Source organism: Suncus etruscus, chromosome 20 (genome assembly GCF_024139225.1).
Source record: "Suncus etruscus isolate mSunEtr1 chromosome 20, mSunEtr1.pri.cur, whole genome shotgun sequence".
Classification (NCBI taxonomy): domain Eukaryota; kingdom Metazoa; phylum Chordata; class Mammalia; order Eulipotyphla; family Soricidae; genus Suncus; species Suncus etruscus.
The window spans coordinates 36,733,513-36,756,903 of record NC_064867.1 but is presented as its reverse complement, the minus strand read 5'-3'; the positions used below and the strand labels follow the sequence as shown (position 1 = coordinate 36,756,903).

General features: G+C 47.0%; 3 protein-coding genes across 4 annotated transcripts in view; 1 reads left to right on the top strand and 2 right to left on the bottom strand.

Moving 5' to 3' along the window:
* The window catches only part of FANCD2 (FA complementation group D2), a 1,230,368-nt gene that overhangs the window by 85,245 nt on the left and 1,121,732 nt on the right, over window positions 1–23,391 (top strand). The window lies entirely within an intron of this gene.
* Window positions 1–23,391, bottom strand: part of EMC3 (ER membrane protein complex subunit 3) — a 146,271-nt gene that overhangs the window by 39,510 nt on the left and 83,370 nt on the right. The window lies entirely within an intron of this gene.
* Window positions 4,851–22,655, bottom strand: CIDEC (cell death inducing DFFA like effector c). 2 transcript variants are annotated; one of them, XM_049766332.1, is made up of 6 exons: window positions 22,464–22,655; window positions 15,776–15,853; window positions 14,885–15,041; window positions 10,751–10,909; window positions 10,464–10,651; window positions 4,851–5,204 (listed from the first exon to the last, which is right to left on the bottom strand). In XM_049766332.1, exons 2-6 carry the CDS (start codon window positions 15,826–15,828, stop codon window positions 5,042–5,044), a joined length of 720 nt encoding a protein of 239 aa, XP_049622289.1. In that variant the 5' UTR covers window positions 15,829–15,853; window positions 22,464–22,655; the 3' UTR covers window positions 4,851–5,041. The 2 variants fall into 2 exon arrangements, with proteins under 2 accessions (XP_049622289.1, XP_049622288.1); XM_049766331.1 differs by lacking the exon at window positions 22,464–22,655 and adding an exon at window positions 16,034–16,068.

Here is a 23,391-nt window from a genome sequence, read left to right as displayed (position 1 = left end):
TCCTTTCAAATAATAGCTTTATTTAAGCGTCTCACGATTACGAACATGTTTACTGACTCCTCTGGCTCTGTATTCTAAGGGGTCACATCTGGTGGTGCTCAGGGACCATATGGGAGGCCGAGGGTCCAACTCGGGCCACTCACATATAAGGCAAGGGCCCTTTTTTGAACTTTTGCTTCCATTCAGGTTTAATTTTTCTTGCTCATTCCAATTCTTAGAGGTTCTGTGACGTCAAAATGGCACCTTTAGGGCTGGAGAGATAGCATGGAGATAGGGCGTTTGCCTTGCATGCGGAAGGACGGTGGTTCAAATCCCCGGCATCCCATATGGTTTCCTGAGCCTGCCAGGAGCAATTTCTGAGAGAAGAGCCAGGAGTAACCCCTGAGCATTGCCGGGTGTGATCCAAAACCAAACCAAAAAAAAAAAAAAAAAAAAAAAAAGCACCACCTTTGTGCTCAAGGTTTCTTTCAGAAGGCAAGAAGTGCAAGGGGGAAAAAAACTTCACCACTTTTTGATCCATTAAATGCACCACAAGAAACACAGTTTGCCATGCAAGCCAAAAAGGAGAAAAGAACAAAGTTTCACTTCAAAATTTCCAAACAAATGTCTGAATAGATAACACCAGATTAGCTGTGATGAGATCTATAGAGAAGTAAATGAGAAACATCACCCTATGGGCTGGAAGCGGTGGCGCAAGAGGTAGGGTGTTTGCCTTGCAAACGCTAACCAAGGATGGACCGTGGTTCTATCCCTTGGCATCCCATATGGTCTTCCAAGCCAGGGGCAATTTCTGCGTGCATAGCCAGAAGTAACCCCTGTGTCACTGGGGGTGGCCCAAAAAACAAAAAACAAAAAAACAAAAAAAAAAAAAAAGAAAAGAAAGAATCATCACTCTATCAACATTCAACTCAGGGTCCACCCCTAAGAGGTCACCTGAGTCTGTGGCCTGAAGATCTGGACACTGCAATGCTTGCTAAGAGCTGGGAGAGAAGCTGGGATCAGGTGGGACTAGGTGAGTTCTGACAGGAATTCTAACAATTCACCAAAAGGAAGGCTTGTGGGGTGAAGGGAGGCCAGAGGGAGGTGGCATGGCATGAAAGGAGGTGCCGGGGCCAGAGAGGACAGCAGGGGACGTGTTTGTCTGATCCAGCAGCATTCTGTATGATCACCGGTTCCCCCTCCCCAGGAGTGATCATTGAGCTCAGAGCCCAGGAGTAAACCCTGAGCACTGCCAGTTGTGACTTCCAAACAAAACAAATGGAAGAGGAGGAGGAGGAGAAGAATTTTTTTTTTTAAAGAAAAAAGAGGGGCCCAGAGAGATAGCACAGCGCTGTTTGCCTTGCAAGCAGCCGATCCAAGACCAAAGGTGGTTGATTCAAATCCCGGTGTCCCATATGGCCCCCCCGTGCCTGCCAGGAGCTATTTCTGAGCAGACAGCCAGGAGTAACCCCTAAGCACCGCTGGGTGTGGCCCAAAAACAAAAACAAAAAAAAAAGAGGTGATGGAGCCGGAGAGCTAGCACAGTGTTAGGGCATTTGCCTTGCACGCAGCTGACCCAGGAGAGATGGTGGTTCGAATTCCGGCATCCCATATGGTCCCCTGAGCCTGCCAGGAGAGATTTCTGAGTGCAAAGCCAGAGTAACCCCTGAACACCACTGGGTATGATCTAAAAAACAAACAAATAAACAAACAAAAAACAAAAGAGAGAGAGAGATGTTCAGTGGAAAATCAGCAAGAAAAGAGTGCATTCTGGCTGGTAATCTCACTTTGAGAAAAGCTACTTGCACTGAGTATATTGTTTATTTGTTTGCCTAAGGTGCTACCACTTTTTGTTTGGGACTCAGAGGTGTCTCCATGTATGCTGGGAAACATGTAGTGCTAGGATTGACCTAGTCTTCACTGAAAGTGGCTTAACTCCTTTCCTATCTCTCTGGCATTGGTCCTATTTCAATTCATTGCTTGCATTGGCAACAGACTGCAAGTTGACCGAGAACCATTCAGGGAGGGGCAGATATTGCAGGCATTCCATTCTGTAGGTATAAAGACAGCTCTTTGTACTTAAGTTAATCCATCTTCAGAGCACAGTAAATCAAAGAAACAAACAAGAATAATGTCACTAGGCTATATATATATATATATATATATATATATATATATATATATATATATATGTGTGTGTGTGTGTATGTATGCTTTTATGCATTGATCATACTATTTTTTTGTTTTTTTGTTTTTTCCTTTGGGCGAGGGTCACACCAGGCTGCTCTCAGGGGTTACTCCTGACTCTATGCTCAGAAATCGTGCCTGGCAGGCTCAGGGGACCATATGGGATGTGTCGAGATTCGAACCACCGTCCTTCTGCATGCAAGGCAAATGCCCTACCTCATTCTATGCCCATTCTATCTCTCCAGTCCCCATTGAGTATACTCTTATACGTTTACATTCCTGAAAGGACAAACAAAAAAGAAATGGTGGTTGCTTCTGGATATGAAATCAGAGATGTTTGGGTTAGACAACTTAGCTTGCCTGGAGCCTATAGTTGATGTTATGACAGGATGCTTCATAGGTAAAACCTCCCTGTTTCTAGGTCAAAGGTTTTTCCTTTCTATTTTCCCCAAATTTTGCTGTGCCTATGCAAACAACTGCCATACACCCACCTTTTTATTGTATTTATTTTATCTCTTACCTTTTGCTATTGTATTAATGACTTTATTGGAGATACAATAATTTCCACAAATATACTGAGATTTCTGTTTCTTTTTTCTTCTCTTCCTTTGGTTTTTGTTTTTGTTTTTTGGGTCACACCCGGCAGCGCTCAGGGCTTACTCCTGGCTTTGCGCTCAGAAATCGCCCCTGGCAGGCACGGGGGACTGCTGTGAATCTGTGCTGTTAAATCCTTTGTTGGGTGTTTCTGAATCCACAAATAGTTCCCAGAATGAGAGATTAATTCCCATCCCTTGGTCCCCTTTCGGGGGCAGATCTTGGTAATATTTATCCGCAGCAAATAATAATCCCCACAGACAAGAAGGTTAGGGTGTACAAGGTTGGGCAAAGAGAGGGAGAGGGAGAGGGAGAGGGAGAGGGAGAGGGAGAGGGAGAGGGAGAGGGAGAGGGAGAGGGAGAGGGAGAGGGAGAGGGAGAGGGAGGAGGAGAGGAGAGGGAGAGGGAGAGGGAGAGGGGGAGGGGGAGAGGGAGAGGGAGAGGGAGAGAGAGAGAGAGAGAGGGAGAGAGAGAGAGAGAGAGAGAGAGAGAGAGAGAGAGAGAGAGAGAGAGAGAGAGAGAGAGAGTCCTTTTGGAGCCTGCTCCCACTTCTCGCAAAAAGACCCCCTTTTCCCTGTCCATCAAGCTATTTATTGCCAACTCCACAGCGCCCCCACCTGGAAGGTCTAGGTGGGGCAATAGTCACAGAACAATCCTAAGGAAATATTTTTTATATACAACAATTCCAAGAATAATCTTATGGAAATATTTTCATATCCTACAGGGGACCATATGGGATGCCGGGATTCGAACCACGGTCCTTCCACATGCAAGGCAAACGCCTTACCGCTGTGCTATCTCTCCGGCCCCTATTTTTTGTTTTTTCTATTATTTTCTATTATTTCAATAACTTTGCTTTTCCTTATCTTGAAACAATTGTATTATGATTGTTACTTCAACTATGTGACACATTTTCTTTAAATAAAAAAAAATTAAAAATAAAAGAAATCTGGCTGGAGAGATAGCAGAAAGGTAAGGCGTTTGCCTGCATACAGAAGGACAGTGATTCAAATCCTAGTATCCCATATGGTCCCCTGAGCCTGCCAGGTGCTATTTTTGAGCATAAAGTCAGGAGTAACCCCTGAGTGCTGCTGGGTGTGACCCAAAAACCAAAAATAAATAAATAAAAATAAAAGAAAATGTAACTGGAGAAGTGTGAAGACTGTCACCCTGCCAAGAAGTCCTCCTGCTAGGTTCATTGATTTTGGAAATTGTCACATCCAGATCTGCTCCATGGCTCAGGTGAAGCAGACAGGATTTCCAGAATGAACTGCAAGATTTTCTCGTTTTTTTGGGGGGTGGGGTGTAGCCCACACCCAATGATGCTCAGGGGTCACTCCTAGCTCTTCACTAAAGAATAAGTTCTGACAGTGTTCAAGGAACCATGTGGGGTGCTGGGGATTGAACCTAGTGTTGGCTGTGTGTAAGGCAAGTCTTCTGCCCCCACTGTACTATTTCTCAGGCCCTTCAATGACGAATTATGTGGGTAGAAAAAAGTTTTGTTTTAAGGGGCAGGAGAAATAGCACAGTGGTAGGGCATTTGCCTTGCATGCATTTGATCCAGGATGGATGGTGGTTCGAATCCTGGCATCCCATATGGTCCCCCATGCCTGCCAGGAGTGATTTCTGAGCACAGAGCCAGGAGTAACCCCTGAGTACTGCCACTGGGTGTGACAATAAATAAATAAATAAATAAATAAATAAATAAATAAATAGTCTGTTCCAAGCTTTGGAGTTCGTACAGGGGTTAAGACACTTGCCTTGCATGAGTGTTGGCACTGAATATAGTCACCAGAGCACCGACTGGATTTACTTTTGAGCACAGAGCCCGAAGCAACCCTTGTGCACTGCTGAATGTGCCCCTTCCTAAATAAAAGTACTATTTGTTAAATCTTCCCTCAGTTCTTTCCACTTTCAACTCATTCCAGAACACAACAACGTGGGTGGATCAGCAAAAATAATTTATTGCCACACGTGGATTTCACTCCGTGGGACAGGGATTGTGCCAGGAGTGCCAAGGGTGAAGAAGTTGCATGGGCAGACTCTGCCCTGCTTGCTGGGGGCCCTGCCAGCTAAGCTATCTGGGCTGGAAGCTTGCCAGGTCAGGCCCAGAACTCTGAATTCTCTTTTAGCCACCGATGTGGTGTCCATGTACCCCACTCCCCACTGCTTCTCTTTCATGTTCCTGTGGGGTAAGAGAGGTGTGATAAGGCAAGAAGCTCTCTAGCTGCCAAGCTTGTGGGTGCTACAAGCTGGCCAGGGGGGGGACTAAGGCAAGCCTTCACTGCAGCATCTTTAGACAGGTGGGGAGGAGGGACGGGGCCTTGTGCTCCAGGGGTTTCCCGCCTTCTGTGGCATCCAAAAGCTGCTCCATGTAACAGGAGGTGCCAAGCAACATATGACCCGTGGCCTGCATGCTGAATAGGGCCCATCGAAGTGCTTCTCTGCAGGAAAGAAAAGAGACACCACAGTTACCCCAAACCCAGCCCTGCTGGCAGCCCCAGCTGCCTGCTACAGTTTCCACATTCTTGATGTCATAAATTACTTGGGAGGGGAATTGGGCCACACCCAGTGATGCTCAGGGGTTAGTCCTGGCTATGCGCTCAGAAATCGCTCCTGACTTGGGGGACCATATGAGATGCCGGGGGATTGAACCACGGTCCGTCCTAGGTTAGTGCATACAAGGCAAATGCTCTACCGCTTGCGCCACTGCTCTGGCCCTATGTCATAAATTAAAATGCAGGCCAGTAAACATGGCTGGGATCTTCCCTCTGCAAGTTGGAAGAGTTTTCAGGCATATCTCATAAACAGCATAAACTAGAGAGAGGATGACCCTGTTTTCTCTTGAACAATTTAATCTCCTTTTATAAAACCTTTCATTTTTGAAACCCAACTTTGGATCAGTGGGCTTGATCCACATAACAGCTCTGTTCTACCTAAACTCTGTGCTACATGCTGTGGACTATGCCAACGAGTGGCACTTGGGCTCCTCGGCAAAGCACCAGCGCTGAAGCCGGTCTGTTGTTGCAATGGACGGAGAACTTGACACAGGCCTGTGGGTAGCTGATGTCCTTAGCTCGGGGACTCTGGACAAACAACTATTGTGCTAAGCTTCTGTCCTTATCTCTAAAGGTGGAACAGGCCACTTTGATCCCATGCAGGGTTATCATGAAAAATAAGGGACCTGCAACATATGTGAGAAGAAAAATATGAGGTCAAGAATGACAGTTGCAGGCCAAGGATATGGCTCAGCAGAAAGGCATGATGTATAAGACCCCGATTCAATCCCTAACACCAAAGTACAATCCCCAACATTGCCACCACCAAACTAAACAAACAGTTGGGTACTTGAACTCTTGAACCAGGATCTAATCCAGATCTTTAAATGAAATGGGTAAAAATAGAAGCAATAATGCCACACATAAGGCACTCGCTTGGCACACAGTCAACCCAGGTTTGAATCTGACACTTCCAACACTCCCCTGAGTGCTGCCAGAAGTAATCCCTGAGCACAGAGCCAGTAAGCTCTGAGCACTTTTAGGTATGGGCCCCCAAACAAAACAATAAAACAACAACAACAACAAAATAATGTCTTGGGGTTTTGGCTCTGAGTTTGAAGATGATCTTTTTTTTTTTTTTTTTTTTTTGGTTTTTGGGCCACACCCGTTTGACGCTCAGGGGTTACTCCTGGCTATGTGCTCAGAAGTTGCTCCTGGCTTGGGGGACCATATGGGACACCGGGGGATCGAACCGCGGTCCGTCCAAGGTTAGCGCAGGCAAGGCAGGCACCTTACCTTTAGCGCCACCGCCCGGCCCCTGAAGATGATCTTTGATTTGTTTGTTTGTTTGTTTTTGGGCCACACCCGGTGGTGCTCAGGGGTTACTCCTGGCTCTGTGCTCAGAAATCGTTATTGGTAGGCACAGGGGACCATATGGGATGCCGGAATTCGAACCACCTTCTGTCCTGGATCAGCTGCTTGCAAGGCAAAAGCCCTTCCGCTGTGCTATCTCTCTGACCTCTGAAGACAATCTTTGAAACTGGGAAGTCCAGGTTCAAACTTGGACACCATTCCTTTCCCCCCACACACTTTCCACCCCACAACACCAAGTGTTAAAAGGACTATGACTGAAGTAAACCCATTTCTCAACTTAAAGAACTAAGGGACGAAATGATAGTATAGTGAGTAGGGTTCTTGTCTTGTAAGCAGCCAACATAGGTTTGATCCTAGTACCTCATATAGAAACCCAAACCCACCAGGAACAATCTCTGAGTGCAGAGTCAGGAGTAAGTCCTGAGCACTAATGGGTGTAGCCCAAACCTCCCCACAAATGAAAGAACCTAGGTTTAAAATCAGGGGTTCTGGGGCTGGAGTGATAGCACAGCAGTTTGTCTTGCATGCAGTCAACCTGAATTCGATCCCTGGTATTCCATATGGTCCTCTGAACCTGCCAGAAGTGATTTCTGAGCACAGAAACAGTAATAATCCCTAAGTGCCACCAGGTATGACCCTTCAAAAAACAGCAACAATAATCAGTGGTCCAGCCAGAAACAGGCGTGAAGTTCTGATTCCTGGAACACAGATAACTGGAAGGCCTCTGCTGAGTGAAGTAAGACACTGCAGGATTGCACTTGCCTGAGATCACTTGTGTTGTCAAATTCAGAGTCACAAAGTAGGACAGAGGTGAATGGAGTGTGTGTGTGTGTGTGTGTGTGTGTGTGTGTGTGTGTGTGTGTGTGTGTGCGCGCGCGCGCGCGTGTGTGTGTTTGGGTGGTAAAAACAATTCTGGGAAAGGATAACAGTGCCAGTTAAAGGAGAATGTGAATGGATTTCATGTCTCTGAGTTGTAAGTAGTTCAAAGAACTGATGAGGTAGCTCAAAGAGAGATGGGTCACTTCTGAGCGCATACAAGGCCCCAATTTGAGCCCCACAGCCAAACACTGCTGAACATGACCCTGGTGTCCTCTAGCACTGCTGAGGAGGTGGTTAAAGTGACAAATTGTATGTTCTGTATATATACTAGGAAGGAAAGAGCAGAGCCAGGCAGGTATTATGTATGTTCCAATCTACTGCTCTCTTTGTTTCTCTTGGGGGTAGGGGTACAAGTGTGTGTATGTGTATATGGACCACACCAGGCCATGCTCAGAAAACAGAGCCATGCATCTGGTTCTATACTGCAGTGAGAGCCAAAGGGAAGCAAGTTGGGGACATCAGCCTCACAAGCCCCCAGTACTTGTAGCATGTTGGCACACAGCGATCTTTCCAATAACCATAGTCAGCAAAGACCTGGATGGTCCCTGTTCTCAGAAGCTGCAGAGAAATCTTGCTCTAGGGGGTACATGCAGTGGACCCTAGGAGTGTCTACTTCCTTCTTCCTCTCATCCTCCTTTCCTTCTTTCTACCTCCCTCCTTCCCCATCCCTCTTTCCCTCTTTATTACTCCTTCAGTTATTGAATCACCCCTGCAGTGTTCAGGACCTACTCCCAGCTCAGTGTTTGAAAATCACCCAGGTAGGGTTTAGGGGACACCGTGGTGCCATGGCTCAGTATACTTGTCCTCCTGTCCTGTTTTGCCTGTCTTACTTCGTCTCCTTCAGACCAGGGTGCTGTGATGCTTGCCAGAGACACCCCAGGAAGGTGGAGCCAGTTTGTAGCTGAAATGTTTTTCCTCCTTGATCTGGATATGCTGCCAGGAGTTTTCAGATTTCAAAATCCAGCATAAAGAGTTACGGCCTTTCAATGTGTTCCATTTAGGGGAAGTGGGACTCTCATATCTAAACTCAGCAGACGGGGCCGGGAAGGTGGCGCTAGAGGTAAGGTGTCTGCCTTACAAGCGCTAGCCAAGGAACGGACCGCAGTTCGATCCCCCGGCGTCCCATATGGTCCCCCCAAACCAGGGGCAATTTCTGAGCACATAGCCAGGAGTAACCCCTGAGCGTCAAACGGGTGTGGCCCAAAAACAAAAATAAATAAATAAATAAACTCAGCAGACACTGGTAACTAATAATAATAATAATAATGATAATAAAAGATAGTAGCAAGCCAGAGATATCTTACAGCAGGGAAGGAGCTTGTCTTGCTCAGGGCTGACTTGGGATCAATCCCTGGCACCTCACTTGGTCCCTTGAGCACCTCCAGGAGTGATCCCTGAGTGCAGGAGGAAACCCCAAGAACCACTGGATGTGGTCAACCTCTCCAAAATGTATTGGAGCTGGAAGTATAGTATGGGGTTTAAGGCGCCTTTCCTACTTCAATTATCAGCTGGCAATGCAGGTCCCAGTGTCATCACACAGACACATTGAACCACTGCCTGGTTGGCAGAGAATCTGTGGGAAGGGCCTCTGTCTCTTGAGCACCACTTGGGAGGCCTCTCCTTCCAGAAACTGTAAGATTACCACAGTTTTCCAGTGGGCTACTGCAGTTTCCTCTACAAGGTTGCCAGACTTCTGCAGGTTATTGCAGAATAAGGTGCAAGTCCTCCTGCTGCTCTTCAGCTGCTTGACTGCAAGGGCCCAAGTCTGCCAGGATTGCAGGGCTGCATGTTTTAGAGGACCAAGGTTCCCAGGGTCCAGTGCTGTAAGTCTTATAGGGGGCTGGTAGGCCCAGTCAGAGATTGGTGCCAAGAGCCACCCAGAGACATCAATTTGTAGTGGCTGTACGTGGTGTGTGTGTGTGTGTGTGTGAGAGAGAGAGAGAGAGAGAGAGAGAGAGAGAGAGAGAGAGAGAGAGAGAGAGAGAGAGAGAGAGAGAGATGGAAATTCAATGGTCAGAGGTGGCCAGGGGAGTTCAGTAATCCTGGGTTCAATAAAGAGAGATAAAGAGATAGATACAAAGCAGGCAGCAACTCGCCAATGCTTTGTACCCAACCCCACCACCCCACCACCCTGTGGACCGGCTAGTGCTGCTCTGGTTGCTAACCTGGGACCCCCTCCAATCTTTCAATTTTTTCCTTTTATACCCAGCATGATAAAGGGGCATGTCCAAGGAGGTGTGTCCAGGATTTCTGTTCTTTCTTTCTTTCTTTTTTTATTTTTGGGTCACAGCCAGCTGCACTCAGGGGTTACTCTTGGCTTTGTGCTTAGAAATCATCCCTGGCAGGCTCGGGGGACCATATGGGATGCTAGGATTAGAACCACCATCCATCCTGTGTTGTTTATGAGCAAGACAAATGCCTTACCGACGTGCTATCGCTCTGGGCCCTGGCATGTCCACGTTTAACTGTCTTTACAGTGAGGTTATCAAAGGGGCATGTCCAAGTCCAACTGCCATTACATCAACAGAAAAACAAATACATCAAGGGGCCAGAGAGATATTACTATAGCAGGTAAAGGCTCTTTACCTTGCACATGGCCAACCCAGATTCAATCCCAGCATCCCATATTGTTCTCCAAGCACTGCCAGGAGTAATTCCTGAGTGCAGAGCCAGGAAAAACCGCTGAGCAAAGCTGGGTATGGCCCGAAAACAAAAACAGAAAGGAAAAGAAAAAAACAAAACAACAATAACCAATAACGTACCCAGATTTCTCTGCACAGAATTCGGCCTACACAGTGTCATCAAAACACCAGTTGACTTAGAAAGTTCTAGATCTACACCACCAGCATCTATGTGTCTCCAGAACCCAGCAGGCTGAGATCCATAGAGACAAAAGAGGGGATCCCAGGCCACTCCCCAATAGGCTCTGTAGGAATCCTGGGGGCCACTCACCTGAGAAGGCACTTGGCCTTGCCGCAGTCCAGATTGTAGGACAGGGAGTAGGTACCATAGAGCGTCGCCTTCACATTCAGGCAGCCCAGGAAGTCCTGGGGGCTCATTTTATACAGGTCAAAAGTGACACGGGCCACATCAATCTTCTGGGCAGGTTTCCTTGACGTAGACAGTTGGTACCTGTTTCCCTGTGTGGCAACAGGCCTGGGGTGAGCACCCCTTCTCTCAGGACATTGCCCCTGGTGGTGACCCCTGCCCCCCAGACTCTTGGCATTCTCAGGCCTCACCTGCTCCCGTGCAGGCTGCCACTTCTGTCCCTTTTGGAGCACCATGAACACTGTGTCTTTGGCCAGCGCCTGGAAGTACTCTTCTGTTTCCACCATAGTGCCATCTTCCTCCAGGACCAGGGAGAAGGGCTTGCTGGCCAGCAGTGGGACATCCCGGATCTAGAAAATGAGGTGGGTCATGTTTTTCCTTCCCCAAATGTCTTACCCACAATACTATAGTTCCAGTATTTTAATTTTGTTTTTGTTTTTGTTTTTCGGGCCACACCCGTTTGATGCTCAGGGGTTACTCCTGGCTAAGCACTCAGAAATTGCCCCTGGCTTGGGGGGACCATATGGGACGCCAGGGAATCGAACTGCAGTCCTTCCTTGGCTAGCACTTGCAAGGCAGACACCTTACCTCTAGCGCCACCTCGCCGACCCTTGTTCCAGTATTTTTATTTATTTATTTATTTTGGCTTTTGGGCCACACCCAGTGATGTTCAGGGGTTACTCCTGGATCTGTGCTCAGAAATCACTCCTGGCTTTGGGGACCATATGGGATGTGGGGATCGAAGCCAGGTCCGTCCTGGGTCAGTCATGTGCAAGGCAAAGGTCTCGCCACTGTGTTATCACTCCAGCCGCGATATTGCTCCACTCTTGAGTCATGTCATTTTTTTTGAGTCATGTCATTTTTAAACAGATTGTCCTCGGAGGTTATAAATTTCTTTTTAATTTTTTTTTAAATAGGGTGGGTGAGGCCAGAGCAATGTACTTTGACTGCGTTGATCTGGGTTCAATTCTGGCATCCCATATGGTCCCCTGAGCCTGCCAAGAGTGATTTCTGAATGCAGAGCCAGGAGTAACCCCTGCATGCTGCTGGGAATGGCCCCCCGAAAAAAAAAACCCAAAATAATTATATTTAAAAAAAAATAGGGTGGGAGGGGCTAAAGAGATAGTAGAATGTGTAGGACATTTGTCTTGCACACAGCCAACACAGGTTTCCAGCATCCAATATGGTCCCTCAAACACCGCCAGGAATGATTCCTGAGTGCAGAGCCAGGAGTAACCCCTGAGCACTGCCAGGAGTGGTCCAAAACAAACAAACAAAAAAACAACAAATAAATTATATGTGTCCATTTGCTTTTTTAGAGGCCATACTCAGAACTTCTTGTGCTCTTCTCCTTGCAATGCTGGGATTAGAACCCAGGGCTCTTTCAGGAGCTAAGAGCTCCATCCCTGAAAAACAATCTCCCCAGCCTAGTGTCCTCCTTTGAAAGTGCATCTTCAGGGTCTTGAGCTGGAAGGAGGGGAACATTGTTGGTGATGCCACTTCATCCTTATTGCTGCACCACAGACCTCAACTCCATCCCAGAGGCTTTGCCATTTGGGATCCCCAACAATGTGTATGACCCATGGTGAGTGCCAGGATGAAGAAAGGCCCTACTGAAGGTAAAACCACCTTGAGGAAAACCACAAGTTGAACTGGGTGCAAATGCCACAGCATGCAAGTGACGCCATCGTCGCAGAAACAAAGATAAAAGAATGCAGAACTGTGTTTTAGTGGGTATTCAAAGTTGCATATTAACTAATATCAGAAATGATAGCTTCTCATCTGAACTCTACAGAGACTATTTTTTGTTTGTTTTTGAGCCATACTTGGAGATGCCCAGGGATCACTTCTGGTGGGGTTGGGGGACTATATGGGATGTCAGAAATCAAACCCAGGGTTGGAGAGCTAGCACAGTGGTAGGGTGTTTGCCTTGCACGCAGCCAATCCAGGACGGATGGTTGTTTGAATCCCGGCATCTCATATGGTTCCCTGTGCCTGCCAGGAGCGATTTCTGAGTGCAGAGCCAGGAGTAATCCTGAGCTTTGCTGGGTGTGACCAAAAAAAATAAAATAAAATAAAATAAAAAATAAAAACAGGGCCCATGGGGCCGGGCGGTGGCGCAAGAGGTAAGGTGCCTGCCTTGCCTGCGCTAGCCTTGGACGGACCGCGGTTCGATCCCCCGGTGTCCCATATGGTCCCCCAAGCCAGGAGCGACTTCTGAGCGCATAGCCAGGAGTAACCCCTGAGCGTTACCGGGTGTGGCCCAAAAACCAAAAAAAAAAAAAAAAAAACAACTTAAAAACAGGGCCCAGAGAGATAGCACAGCAGCATTTGCCTTGCAAGCAGCCGATCCAGGACCAAAAGTGGTTGGTTCGAATTCCGATGTCCCATATGGTCCCCCATGCCTGCCAGGAGCTATTTCTGAGCAGACAGCCAGGAGTAACCCCTGAGCAACACTGGGTGTGACCCAAAAATCAAAAATAAATAAATAAATAAATAAATAAATAAATAAATAAATAAATAAATAAATAAATCAGAGCCAGGGGGCCAGAGAGATAGCATGAGGTAGTGCATTTGCCTTGCATGTAGAAGATCGGTGGTTCAAATCCCAGCATCCCATATGGTCCCCTGAGCCTGCCAGGAGTAACCCATAAGCACTGCCGGGTGTGAACAAAAAAAAAAAATTTTTTTTTTAAATGAAATCAAACACAGTCAGCTGTGTGCAAGACAAATGCCCTACCCACTGTATTATCGTGCCAGCCTTTCCAGAGAACACACTTTTCTTCTTAAAATTCTCCAATGGAAGGGCCAGAGTGATAGAACAGCAGGTAGGGTGCTTGCTTTGCACACAGCTGTCTTCACGTTTTTTCTTCACCTTTCTGTACTGATTTGTTTGGCAGAAACAAGGGCCCCTCCATTGCCTATTCCCACACCCTATGCAGTAGGCATCTGTCCATAGGCTCCGCATGCTAAGGATTCTATAAGAACCTCCAGAAGTAACAAGCAGTTACTGGGCCTCACCTAGCACCTAGTCCATTTTAGGGGTAAGGACTAGGTACCCATAGACAAGGCCATTTTATAGAAGAGGAAATCCCTCAGATATCAGAGTCCTTTGGATCCAAAGTGCAAGACATATAGGCAAACCCAGCCAAAAACATCAGCAAGGAGAGAAAATGGAATCCCAGCCAGAAAGGACCCAGATTAGAGAAATGGGGAGGAACCCTCAGGTCTCATTTTTATCAATCAAACAGAGGCTATTGGTCGGCCAGTACAACCTGACTATGTACCCGTGGACACAATCCCATCCAAGCATCCTGCAAGGGCAGTTGGGACTCTAGGAGGAGCTGGGGAGAAATGATTCCCAACCAAGTAAAGAAGGAGCTTGGGGCCATTGCCTCTCTCCAAACTTCCTAGTCTACATTGTGCTGTGCTGGATGCTTTCTTTACTGGTAGTTGGAGAATAATCCATAAAGACTACAGGGAGGGACTGGAGAGATAGCACATTGGTGGGCATTTGCCTTGCATTCAGCCAACATGGGAGAGACCCGGTTTGATTCCCAGCATCCTCTATGGTTCCTCAGCCTGCCAGGAGCAATTTCGGAGTGCAGAGGTGGGAGTAGCCCCTGCGTGCCACTAGGTGTGGCCCCAAAATCAACCAATCAATCAATGAATAAATAAATAAATAAATAAATAAAATTTTAAAAAAGATTCCAGGGAAGGAAGATCTGTCCAGGTTGAAGGGCTGGGAAGAGGATAAAAAAGCCACCAACTTGTGTCTTTCTTCAAATTCCAGACACTTCTACCAGAAAGGAATGTCTGTGTCCTTCCAACCAGAGAAGCAAGCTTTGGAAATGTCACCATGATCTTTAGGTGGTCATCCTTGGTCCTCTCCTGTCACCCCACAAACCTCGTTAGTCAACTGGTCAACAACCCAAGCCGGCATTCCCACCTGCTGCAGATGGCAGAAGGGAGACCATTATTTTGTTTTGTTTTGTTTTTGGGGGGGACCACACCCGGTGACACTCAGGGGTTATTCCTGGCTATCCACTCAGAAATCGCTCCTGGCTTGGGGGACCATATGGGATGCTGAGGGATCTAACCGTGGTCTGTCTTAGGCTAGTGCCAGCAAGGCAGACACCTTACCACTCCACGCCACCACTCCAGCCCCAGAAGGGAGATCTTTTACCACATAAAGCTAGAGCTATCTTCAGCTGAACTGCCAGTCCAGGACCCAGGGGATAGAGGCCTAGCTGGAGCTCACAGAGCTGTGCATGGAGCTGGAGCAGACGGGCTGCCAGGTTGCACAGAGGTCACAGTGTCCTCACCTTGCAGAGGAGATCCTCCAGACTGTGTGCCATGATGCCCTTGCGGACGCTGCGGTCAGCGCTGCTAACCTTGCAGGGACGGGCCCGGGGCACCTCCAGGCCAGGTTCGGGCACCAGCTGCTGGGTCACCACAGAGGTGGTGCTCACGGCCACATACCTGCAAACAATTGTGAGCATCAGAATGAGCCCTCTCTGGCTTTTAACCATCCCCACACTATGGGGTGATAGTATAGTCTTCTGCCCCCCCCCCCAGACTGAGTCCATAGTGCCAGCAGCCTGTCAGCCTGCTTCACAGGCTTCCCCACAGCCAGCTGGCCAGTTACTGACATCCAAAGTGAATATAGGGGGCCAAAGAGATAGCACAGTGGTAGGGCATTTGCCTTGCACACAGCTGACCAGGACAGACAGTGGTTCAATCCCTGGCATCCCATATGGTCCCCTGAGCCTGCCAGGAGCGATTTCTGAGTGCAGAAATCTGAGCCAGGAGTAACCCCTTAGTACTGTTGAGTGTAGCCCAACCCCTCACCCCCCAGTAATAAATAAATTTGCAGTAAAAAAAATCACAACACAACAGGGGCCAGAGAGATAGCACAGCAGTAGGGCATTTGCCTTGCAAGCAGCTGATTCAGGATGGATGGTGGTTCAAATCCCGACATTTTATATGGTCCCCCGAGCCTGCCAGGAGCAATTTCTGAGCTCAGAGCCAGGAGTAACCCCAGAGTGCAGCCCGGTGTGACCCAAAAACAAAACAAAACAACAACAGCAAATACAACAGAGTGAATCTAGCCCCTGCCTTTGGAGTCAGGGATCAGACTGGAGTTTGCTAAGTGATTATGGGCATATCCTCTGTGTCTTTTCGCCCCCCACCCCTTTCACTCTTAACTCTCTCACCTGGAAAGGGACTTAGGGGACAGGAGGCTGAGGGACTTCATGGCGTAATCCATCCTCGTCAGTTGAACCACACTGGACCTGGGGAGAAAGCAAGGACAGCTCTTTGAGGGGTAAGGTGAAGAAGCCCCCTTTCTCACACTCCACACAGCCTCCCACACCGAAGCAGGCCTCCTCTCTGGTACCCCACTAAACTCCCCATGACAACCCTGATGCCCAGATCAGCTCCCGGCTGCAGCCCCTCTTCCCCGCACTACTCACTCCATGTTGCTCTGACCGGGGTTCTGGCCACACTGACCGGGGATCACGGGTAAGAGAGGCCGGCCTGGCTCAAGCCCATCCCCAGGGACAAAGTTCGCTTTGACGCTGGCAGGAGGTGAGTCATACTCCCCGAGCCTCTGGGATCTTCCTCTCATATGCTATCCCAGAATCAGGCCCACTTTGGGGCTGAAGCATTAGTACAGCAGGAAGGGCACTTGCCTTGCAGGCTATCAACCTGGGCTCAATTTCTAGCATCCTATATGGCCCCTGAGCCCTGCCAGAGTGACCCCTGAGCACAGAGTCAGGAGTAACCCTCTGAGCACCACCAGATGTGTCGCAAAACACAAACAAAATTAGAAAGACATATATCTGGCTCAAGCAGTGCTCCCTTGACTTTTGAGTGGCTCAGCCCAGTGGGGGCTTCTGCAGGACAGCTGAGACTGATCTCTGACCTTCTCTCCAGACCCATTTCCTGAGCTCGGATGGGGTGAGAGGCTGAGGATTATTTCTTGTGAACTATGGAGTTTCTTCAACTATCCTCAGCCATAGGGTTCCAGCCACCTGCTAGTCTGTGCAACTTTCCTGAATCTGAGTTTTCCTCCTCTTCCTCCTCCATTCCTACCCCAGCCCCTTGTCCTCAGACCCAGGACTGCCTCCAAGGGGAAGCCTCACTGCCTGGAAGCTCCTCTCTCTGGTCCTGGTCTGGGAAATACTTCTCTGGTGGCTTGATCCTCCCTTCATCTGTCTTTCCTCTCCCTAGAGTGGGGGCCCCTGTTTCTGCCACAGTCCCAGGCCCTGGGCACCTGTCTGAGAGATTCTCTGGATTCCAAGTCCTCCCACAGCACCACAGAAGGGCCTTGGGAGGGTTCAACGTGAGTCCTGTAAAATCACGCCTTCCTTTCAACAACTCAGGGACTGTGTGAGCAATCTCATGACCAACTTGGTAGGAGTCCTATTGACTGCCTTGGGCTGAAAGGTCCGGAAGTCCTAATTTTAGCTGCCCGGCGCAAAGAAATGAAGAGGCTTATGAGTTCCAGCAGATGCTTTGAAAAAGTGCTTTAATACTGACCAGTCAAATGGCCAGGGTCAAAGTTCCCCCAGAATAGAAAGGGGACCAGAGACCTCGTGGGTTCCTTGTCACCCCCTTATATAGGATGGGAAGTGGGAGGGTAAGAACAGTCCTTGAGGGCTGGACTTCCGCTACGATAACACCAATGATTCGTGAGGTAGGGGTAGAGGTGGGGCCGAGGCAGTGACGACTTCCTTAAGGGTGGGGCCAAAGCAGTGACAACTTCCCTAAAGGGCGGGGCACCCACCAAGGTTGGTGGGGGGGGGGCTGATTTCCCTTTTCAATCCCCACTTCTTGTACTGGAGGCTTCTAATCCTAGAAGCCAATGTGATTTTGGGGCCTTTACTTTCTGATATTACTGGTCATAATTATTTGCATGAGCTAACCCTGCATGGGCCAATGGCTACCAGAAGTAAAAAGGCTTAGGAGGGGCCCCAGTAGGAGTATTAGATAGGGGAGAATTCCATGCCATAAAGACCATAAGGGACCATTTAATAGCTTTGTATCTTGGCCAGCTACTCTTGATGGTGCTTGATTTTGTTTTACACATTTGAAATTAACTTTTGTGAGAGTTTGTTATTTTTGTTTAGCCCTGCTAGTTTTGCTTTTCCAGTTACCAATTTTCCTGCAACTTCTGAGCCCTACCAGTAGAGTGCTCAGACCTAGGAGTGCCTAAGAAATGTATGCTAGGCAGAGGGATGGGCTCTGTTCCTGGGATGATGTTAATGTTGGGGAGCACTAATGCTGGGATGCATAAGCCAAATTTTTACCACATATTTATATCCGTTTCGGAGGTAAATACCCTGGGCTAGAGGGATCAGGCAGGACTTTTGAGCACTGAGTACCTTCTACCTGACCCAGGTTTACAGATTTGGTGCTGTTATGAATAGCAAACAGAAGATTTAAAGCTAAACGGGATTACCTTTTGACATAAGTACAGCTAGAAGAAGCAAAGGTTAGATTACCTAGTGAGACAGGGACAGCCAGAGGCCAATTCCCCCCACCCCCAAGAGGGAGTTAAAGGCTGAGGTTTTGCTTTACACACCCATTTCGGCTCCCCCAAACACACACATGGGAAGTAGAGGACCGGAGGTAAGCAGTTCGAGCCCTTCCTTAGCAAGTGCCAGGGAGAGCATTTTCAGAGTTAGTGAGTGCATTAGGGCTGAAGTGTGCCCGCCGGACCCGTATCTTGAGAGGATTCTCAGTGTGCTTCACTTTTCAGGTTTTAGATGGAAGGCGTGAACCCAGGAAGCATGCAGTTCACCTTGACAGCAGTTCTTCTTACATAGGCTGTGAATTCCACAACGAAAATAAGGAGGTTTCTGCTTTCTTTTCTTCATTTTTGCAACTTAAACAGCTGTTGGGGTAGAGAGCCCTAAACTCCAGTTGCCTTTCCTGCACTGGGTTAGACAGAGATGAAGAAATTTTATTTTTATTAATGACTGTTTTACTTTTTAACATTACCAAGAGAAGCATAATTTTTGCTACCTGCTTTAACCTCTGGGATAGATAGGCATAATGTTATTCTTAGTAGTTAACTTGGCTTATTAATTTCTGCGGCCTTTATTTTCCCCTTATAGTTTTTTTTTTCTTTGATGACCATTTTGCTTTAGAGATTTCATTACCCTAGAAGTTATTAGAGGGAACGTGGTCGAAGATCAATCTTCTGTAGCTACTTCAGGCTGACAGGGGACTGCAGTTTCAATTTCTAGATAGGGTGAAATCTCATATTTCCCTAAAGGAGCAGTTAACTGGTTTACTTTTACAGTTTTAACACCTGAAAAGGATTAGATTAATTATACAGGGGAATATTACTTAACCCACTCAGGCCTTGGAGCAGTAAATAGCACAACTTGAATGGCATAGCTGTTCTTATTGTCTGTAATGATAGCACAAATTAATTAACAGAAAACAAAGCATAATAGCATTATGAATAAACAGTTTTGAGTTACTTCAGTTAGACTAACATTTGCATTTGCAATTTATGATTTGGTTTAATACAACTAGTAAGAGCATTTTTACATGAGTTACTTTAAAGAAGTGGGTTTTAAGTTAGGCCCACTAGAATTTTAATTAGCTACCAAAAATGGTTTTTTTCTCCACCTTTACCTTGTACCTTACCCGGTATTTGAATAACTTGGCTTTTTCCTTTGCACATATACAGCACTGTTGGAGAAATCTCCATCTGGGGCACCCCCATTACTTACAGAACTTTTCTGAGGATAGGTTGTAGACACAGCAGGGTTTTTCACAGTCACTCAGGTTTGGCTGATGAGTTGGTCGGTTCAGCATGAGGTTCTTCTGGCTGGGCATCTCACCCTCTGCAGGAATTTTTAGAGGTGACTTGTCTGTTCCACTCCTCTCCAGGTTTGGAAGAGACTGACCTCGAATTTTCTTCTGAGCTTGAGGGAGAGAGCAGGGCCCACAGGCTGTGATAATCTTCTAGGAAAATCTTCAATTTCCTTACTCAGGCCATTTATTTCAGTTTTTCGCCGGTGCCTGCTTGTCACACCGCCTCAACTCCAATTATTCCTCTAAAAGAGGTCTTTGGGGTTCCCTTACTAATTTTTTTGATTTTCTGTTTGCATGAGGACTACTCCCCATGCAGAGAGAAAAGCCATTTGCTTGTATTCTGTGCAAAGCAACATGATGCCATGACATAAATGGTACTAAAAGGTTCTGGGAGAAGAGAAAAAGCAAATATTACTTAAATTACTTAGATAATTTTAGAATTTTTTTTTCTGCAACGAAACATTTTATACATTTTCAAATAAAACCATGACCAATTTTATAAAACCTCCTGTGATACAAATATTAATGTTCTTGGTAACATATAATGAAAAATTGCAAAATAATATTTTAATTATGCTTAATTCTAAATATAGAAATTCACTTAGTTTTCTAAACAGAAAACACCAGGAATTTACGTTACACAAATTAATGTTGAAAACCAGAAAGAATGAATACTTACTACTTTTGGTAGAACATGCTTAAAAACATTTACATTTTTTTTAACCTAAAGACATATTAATAATTATTTAGATTGATTATACACATTTTTTATTACACATTTTTAATTTCTTTTACACCACTTTTCTTTTTGCATGCAAGGCAAACGCCCTACCATTCGGCTTCTTCTCTTTTTCCTCCCTTTTTTTTTTTTTTTTTTTAAGCTTCGCCACTCATTCTTTTGCAGTGGTTCCGCTGCTAAAAATTTTCACGTGCACCGAAAAACAAACAAAAATAACAACAGTAATTTGCAACATTTTCTTATTAATTTTTTTAAGAAACCTTTAAGTTAGAAATTTAAATGCTTAAAAAAAATTTTTTTTGACTTCCAAACCATTTGCTAGATTTTTCTTTGATATGTAAATGACCTACATTCCTCAGCCAGGTGGAGCTGGGAGGACAATAGTTTGCCCTGGGGCGTGGTGAATTTCTTCACCACGTGGTGAGTTAAAAAGCATTTTTTTTTTTTTTCGGCTAGAAAAAAAAACGGCCAGTTGCTCTTTTTGGCCTGAACGCATGGCAGGATAGTTGGGGAATTGCAAAGTTCAGAAATTCTCCAGGAAAATTTATTCCCGATGGCCATTTGAGAAATCTGGGATTTGCAATTTCCAACACCCCCCGCCAAGTCCCTAGTGTGGACCTTGCATGCGCCAGCTTCCTGGTTGGGTGGGGAGCGGGTTAGGCGGGTTTCGGGCGCCCTCTCGCCGCGCCGCGGGCGGCGGGGGTTGCGCGTTTCGCTGCTGGGACGACTGACGGGCGAGGGAGACGCGGGCGGTCGGCCCCTTTCCCCAGGGGTCGGCCCTTGAGAGGGGGTCGGGCTTGCGTCCCGTGGTCAGACCAAAAAAAAAAAACATAGAACACACAGACAAGAAACAGACAGACAAACAGACAGCGTGGCGCCACAAATAACCAAGCAAAATGCGTTCAAGTAATCTCTGCATTCCACAATAAATCCTAGACAGACAACTATGCCAATGACCAAGTTCTTGAGCTCCAAAAATCACAGACAGACAACCTCTTCAGCAGCTCGGAACGTCTTCCAGCTGCTCTTACTAAACCCCTGGGGTACCACCAGGGTCGTGACCTAAGCAGCCAAAGTTCGTCAACCTCTTGCCCATCTGGTATACGCATCAGATGGGGAACCACACACACCTGGAAACGCATCAGGTGGAAGATTCCTTAGTCACCCGGGGGGACTTTAACCCCCCTATGAAACAAAGTCTGCTTCTACTCGGTTTCCACATCGAGCAAAGAGCTCATAACATTTGCCAAACCACCACAAAGCTAGCTTCCCACTGGACACAGAATACAACATAATCTCAGACTAAGACAGACACGAAGCAAAGCGTGCTCACACACACACATACACACATCAGAACTCACCAGACACCTTTTCATAGCTTTGTGCCGGGCAGAATGAGTGAGGACTCCTGGGGGCTCGCCAAAATGAAAGGTCCGGAAGTCCTAATTTTAGCTGCCCGGCGCAAAGAAATGAAGAGGCTTATGAGTTCCAGCAGATGCTTTGAAAAAGTGCTTTAATACTGACCAGTCAAATGGCCAGGGTCAAAGTTCCCCCAGAATAGAAAGGGGACCAGAGACCTCGTGGGTTCCTTGTCACCCCCTTATATAGGATGGGAAGTGGGAGGGTAAGAACAGTCCTTGAGGGCTGGACTTCCGCTACGATAACACCAATGATTCGTGAGGTAGGGGTAGAGGTGGGGCCGAGGCAGTGACGACTTCCTTAAGGGTGGGGCCAAAGCAGTGACAACTTCCCTAAAGGGCGGGGCACCCACCAAGGTTGGTGGGGGGGGGGCTGATTTCCCTTTTCAGGGCCACTCTGTCTCATATCCCCTGTTGGGCAAAATGCACCATGTCCCTTCTTACCTGCTCTCCAGGAATAATAGAAACAAATTCCTTACCTCCCCCGCTGCTGCCCAGCCTCCTGCCAACCAAGCCAGGCCAGGCCAGCCCTGCCCTCCTTCTATTTTATTCCAGCTACTGAGAAAGCCCCTCCCCGGGCCTTCAGCCCCAACTGGGCAAAGGAGCGCCAGGAGTATGTGGCCAGGCCCTGGGGACAGCTGGATAGCCGACTTCCAGAAGAGCTATTTCGAAAGCATGGGAACGGGGAACAGGCACACAGGGCATAGGAAACAGGCCAGTGTGGGGGAGAGGTCTCAGTCCTTCTCCAGTTAGCTCTTGGGGTGCAGAAAAGTTGCCTAAGTTGTTCAACCCCATTCTCTCTCTCTAATGAGGCAGAAATTGTGATTCTTATGTGAAAGCATTATGGGGAGGACCCATGAAAATGGAAAGAATATGGGGCCAGAGAGATAGGACAGTGGGCAAGGTACTTACCTTGCTTATGGCAGACCCAGGTTCAATCTTTGGCTTTTCGTATGGTTCCTTGAGTACCACCAGGAGTGATTCCCTAGTCGAACCAGCTGTAACAGGAGCAGCGCTGGGTATGATCCAAAATAAATACACATATACACACACAAAATGAAAGGAATAGATGTAAATATTGGGGCTATCAATAATCATGACATTTAATAATATCAGAGTCCTAGAACCATTTGTTCTCCAGATAATTAAAGACAAAAGCTGGATCCCAGCCATATATCCATGAATGTCCACTGCATTATTTATAGGGAGTGACAATTCCAGTACTGGTCAAATAGTAAGTGAATAAATTAATTATGGCATGTAGCAGGCCTGAGAGTACAGCAGATAGGGTGCTTGCCTTATATGTGGCAGACCAGGCTGTTCTAGGAAGAAAAGAAAACAAAGAGGGTGGGCTGGAGCAGGTAAAGCATTTGCTAACCTGGATTTGATCCCAGGCATCCCATTGGTTCCTAAGCACCACAGGGAATAATTCCTGATAGCAGAGCCAGAAGTAATCCCAGAGAATCAATGGGTGTGGCCCAAAAAACAAAAAGAAAAAAGAAAATACAAGGACAGGAGAGTAGCATGGAGATTAGAGACAGCCTCCAAGGTAAGTGTGGGACTAATCCAGGAGGATATTTAATGCCAGAAATGACAGTGCAAAGGACTTAAAAAACTAGAAGAGACAGGAACACCTATGGCTAAATTTAAGAGCAAACCAAGCACCGGAAGAAAATGCAAACATTTGAGGAAGGAAATTCTGGAGAAAAGGGTCGGTGACTCACCAAGAACATTCACACCTCAGTCATTTATTGAACGTGCCTCTGGGCGCCATGGCCCAGATAGGTGACTCAGAAGTGCTGTAAACCTTATGGAAAACAGAAACACAAGATAAACACAA

Coding starts and splice junctions, on each gene's coding strand:
- CIDEC (XM_049766331.1), bottom strand. Junction 10,910..14,884: donor TGGAGGATCTCCTCTGCAAG/GTGAGGACACTG, acceptor CTCATTTTCTAG/ATCCGGGATGTCCCACTGCT. Junction 5,205..10,463: donor AAGGCCAAGTGCCTTCTCAG/GTGAGTGGCCCC, acceptor TCTTTCCTGCAG/AGAAGCACTTCGATGGGCCC.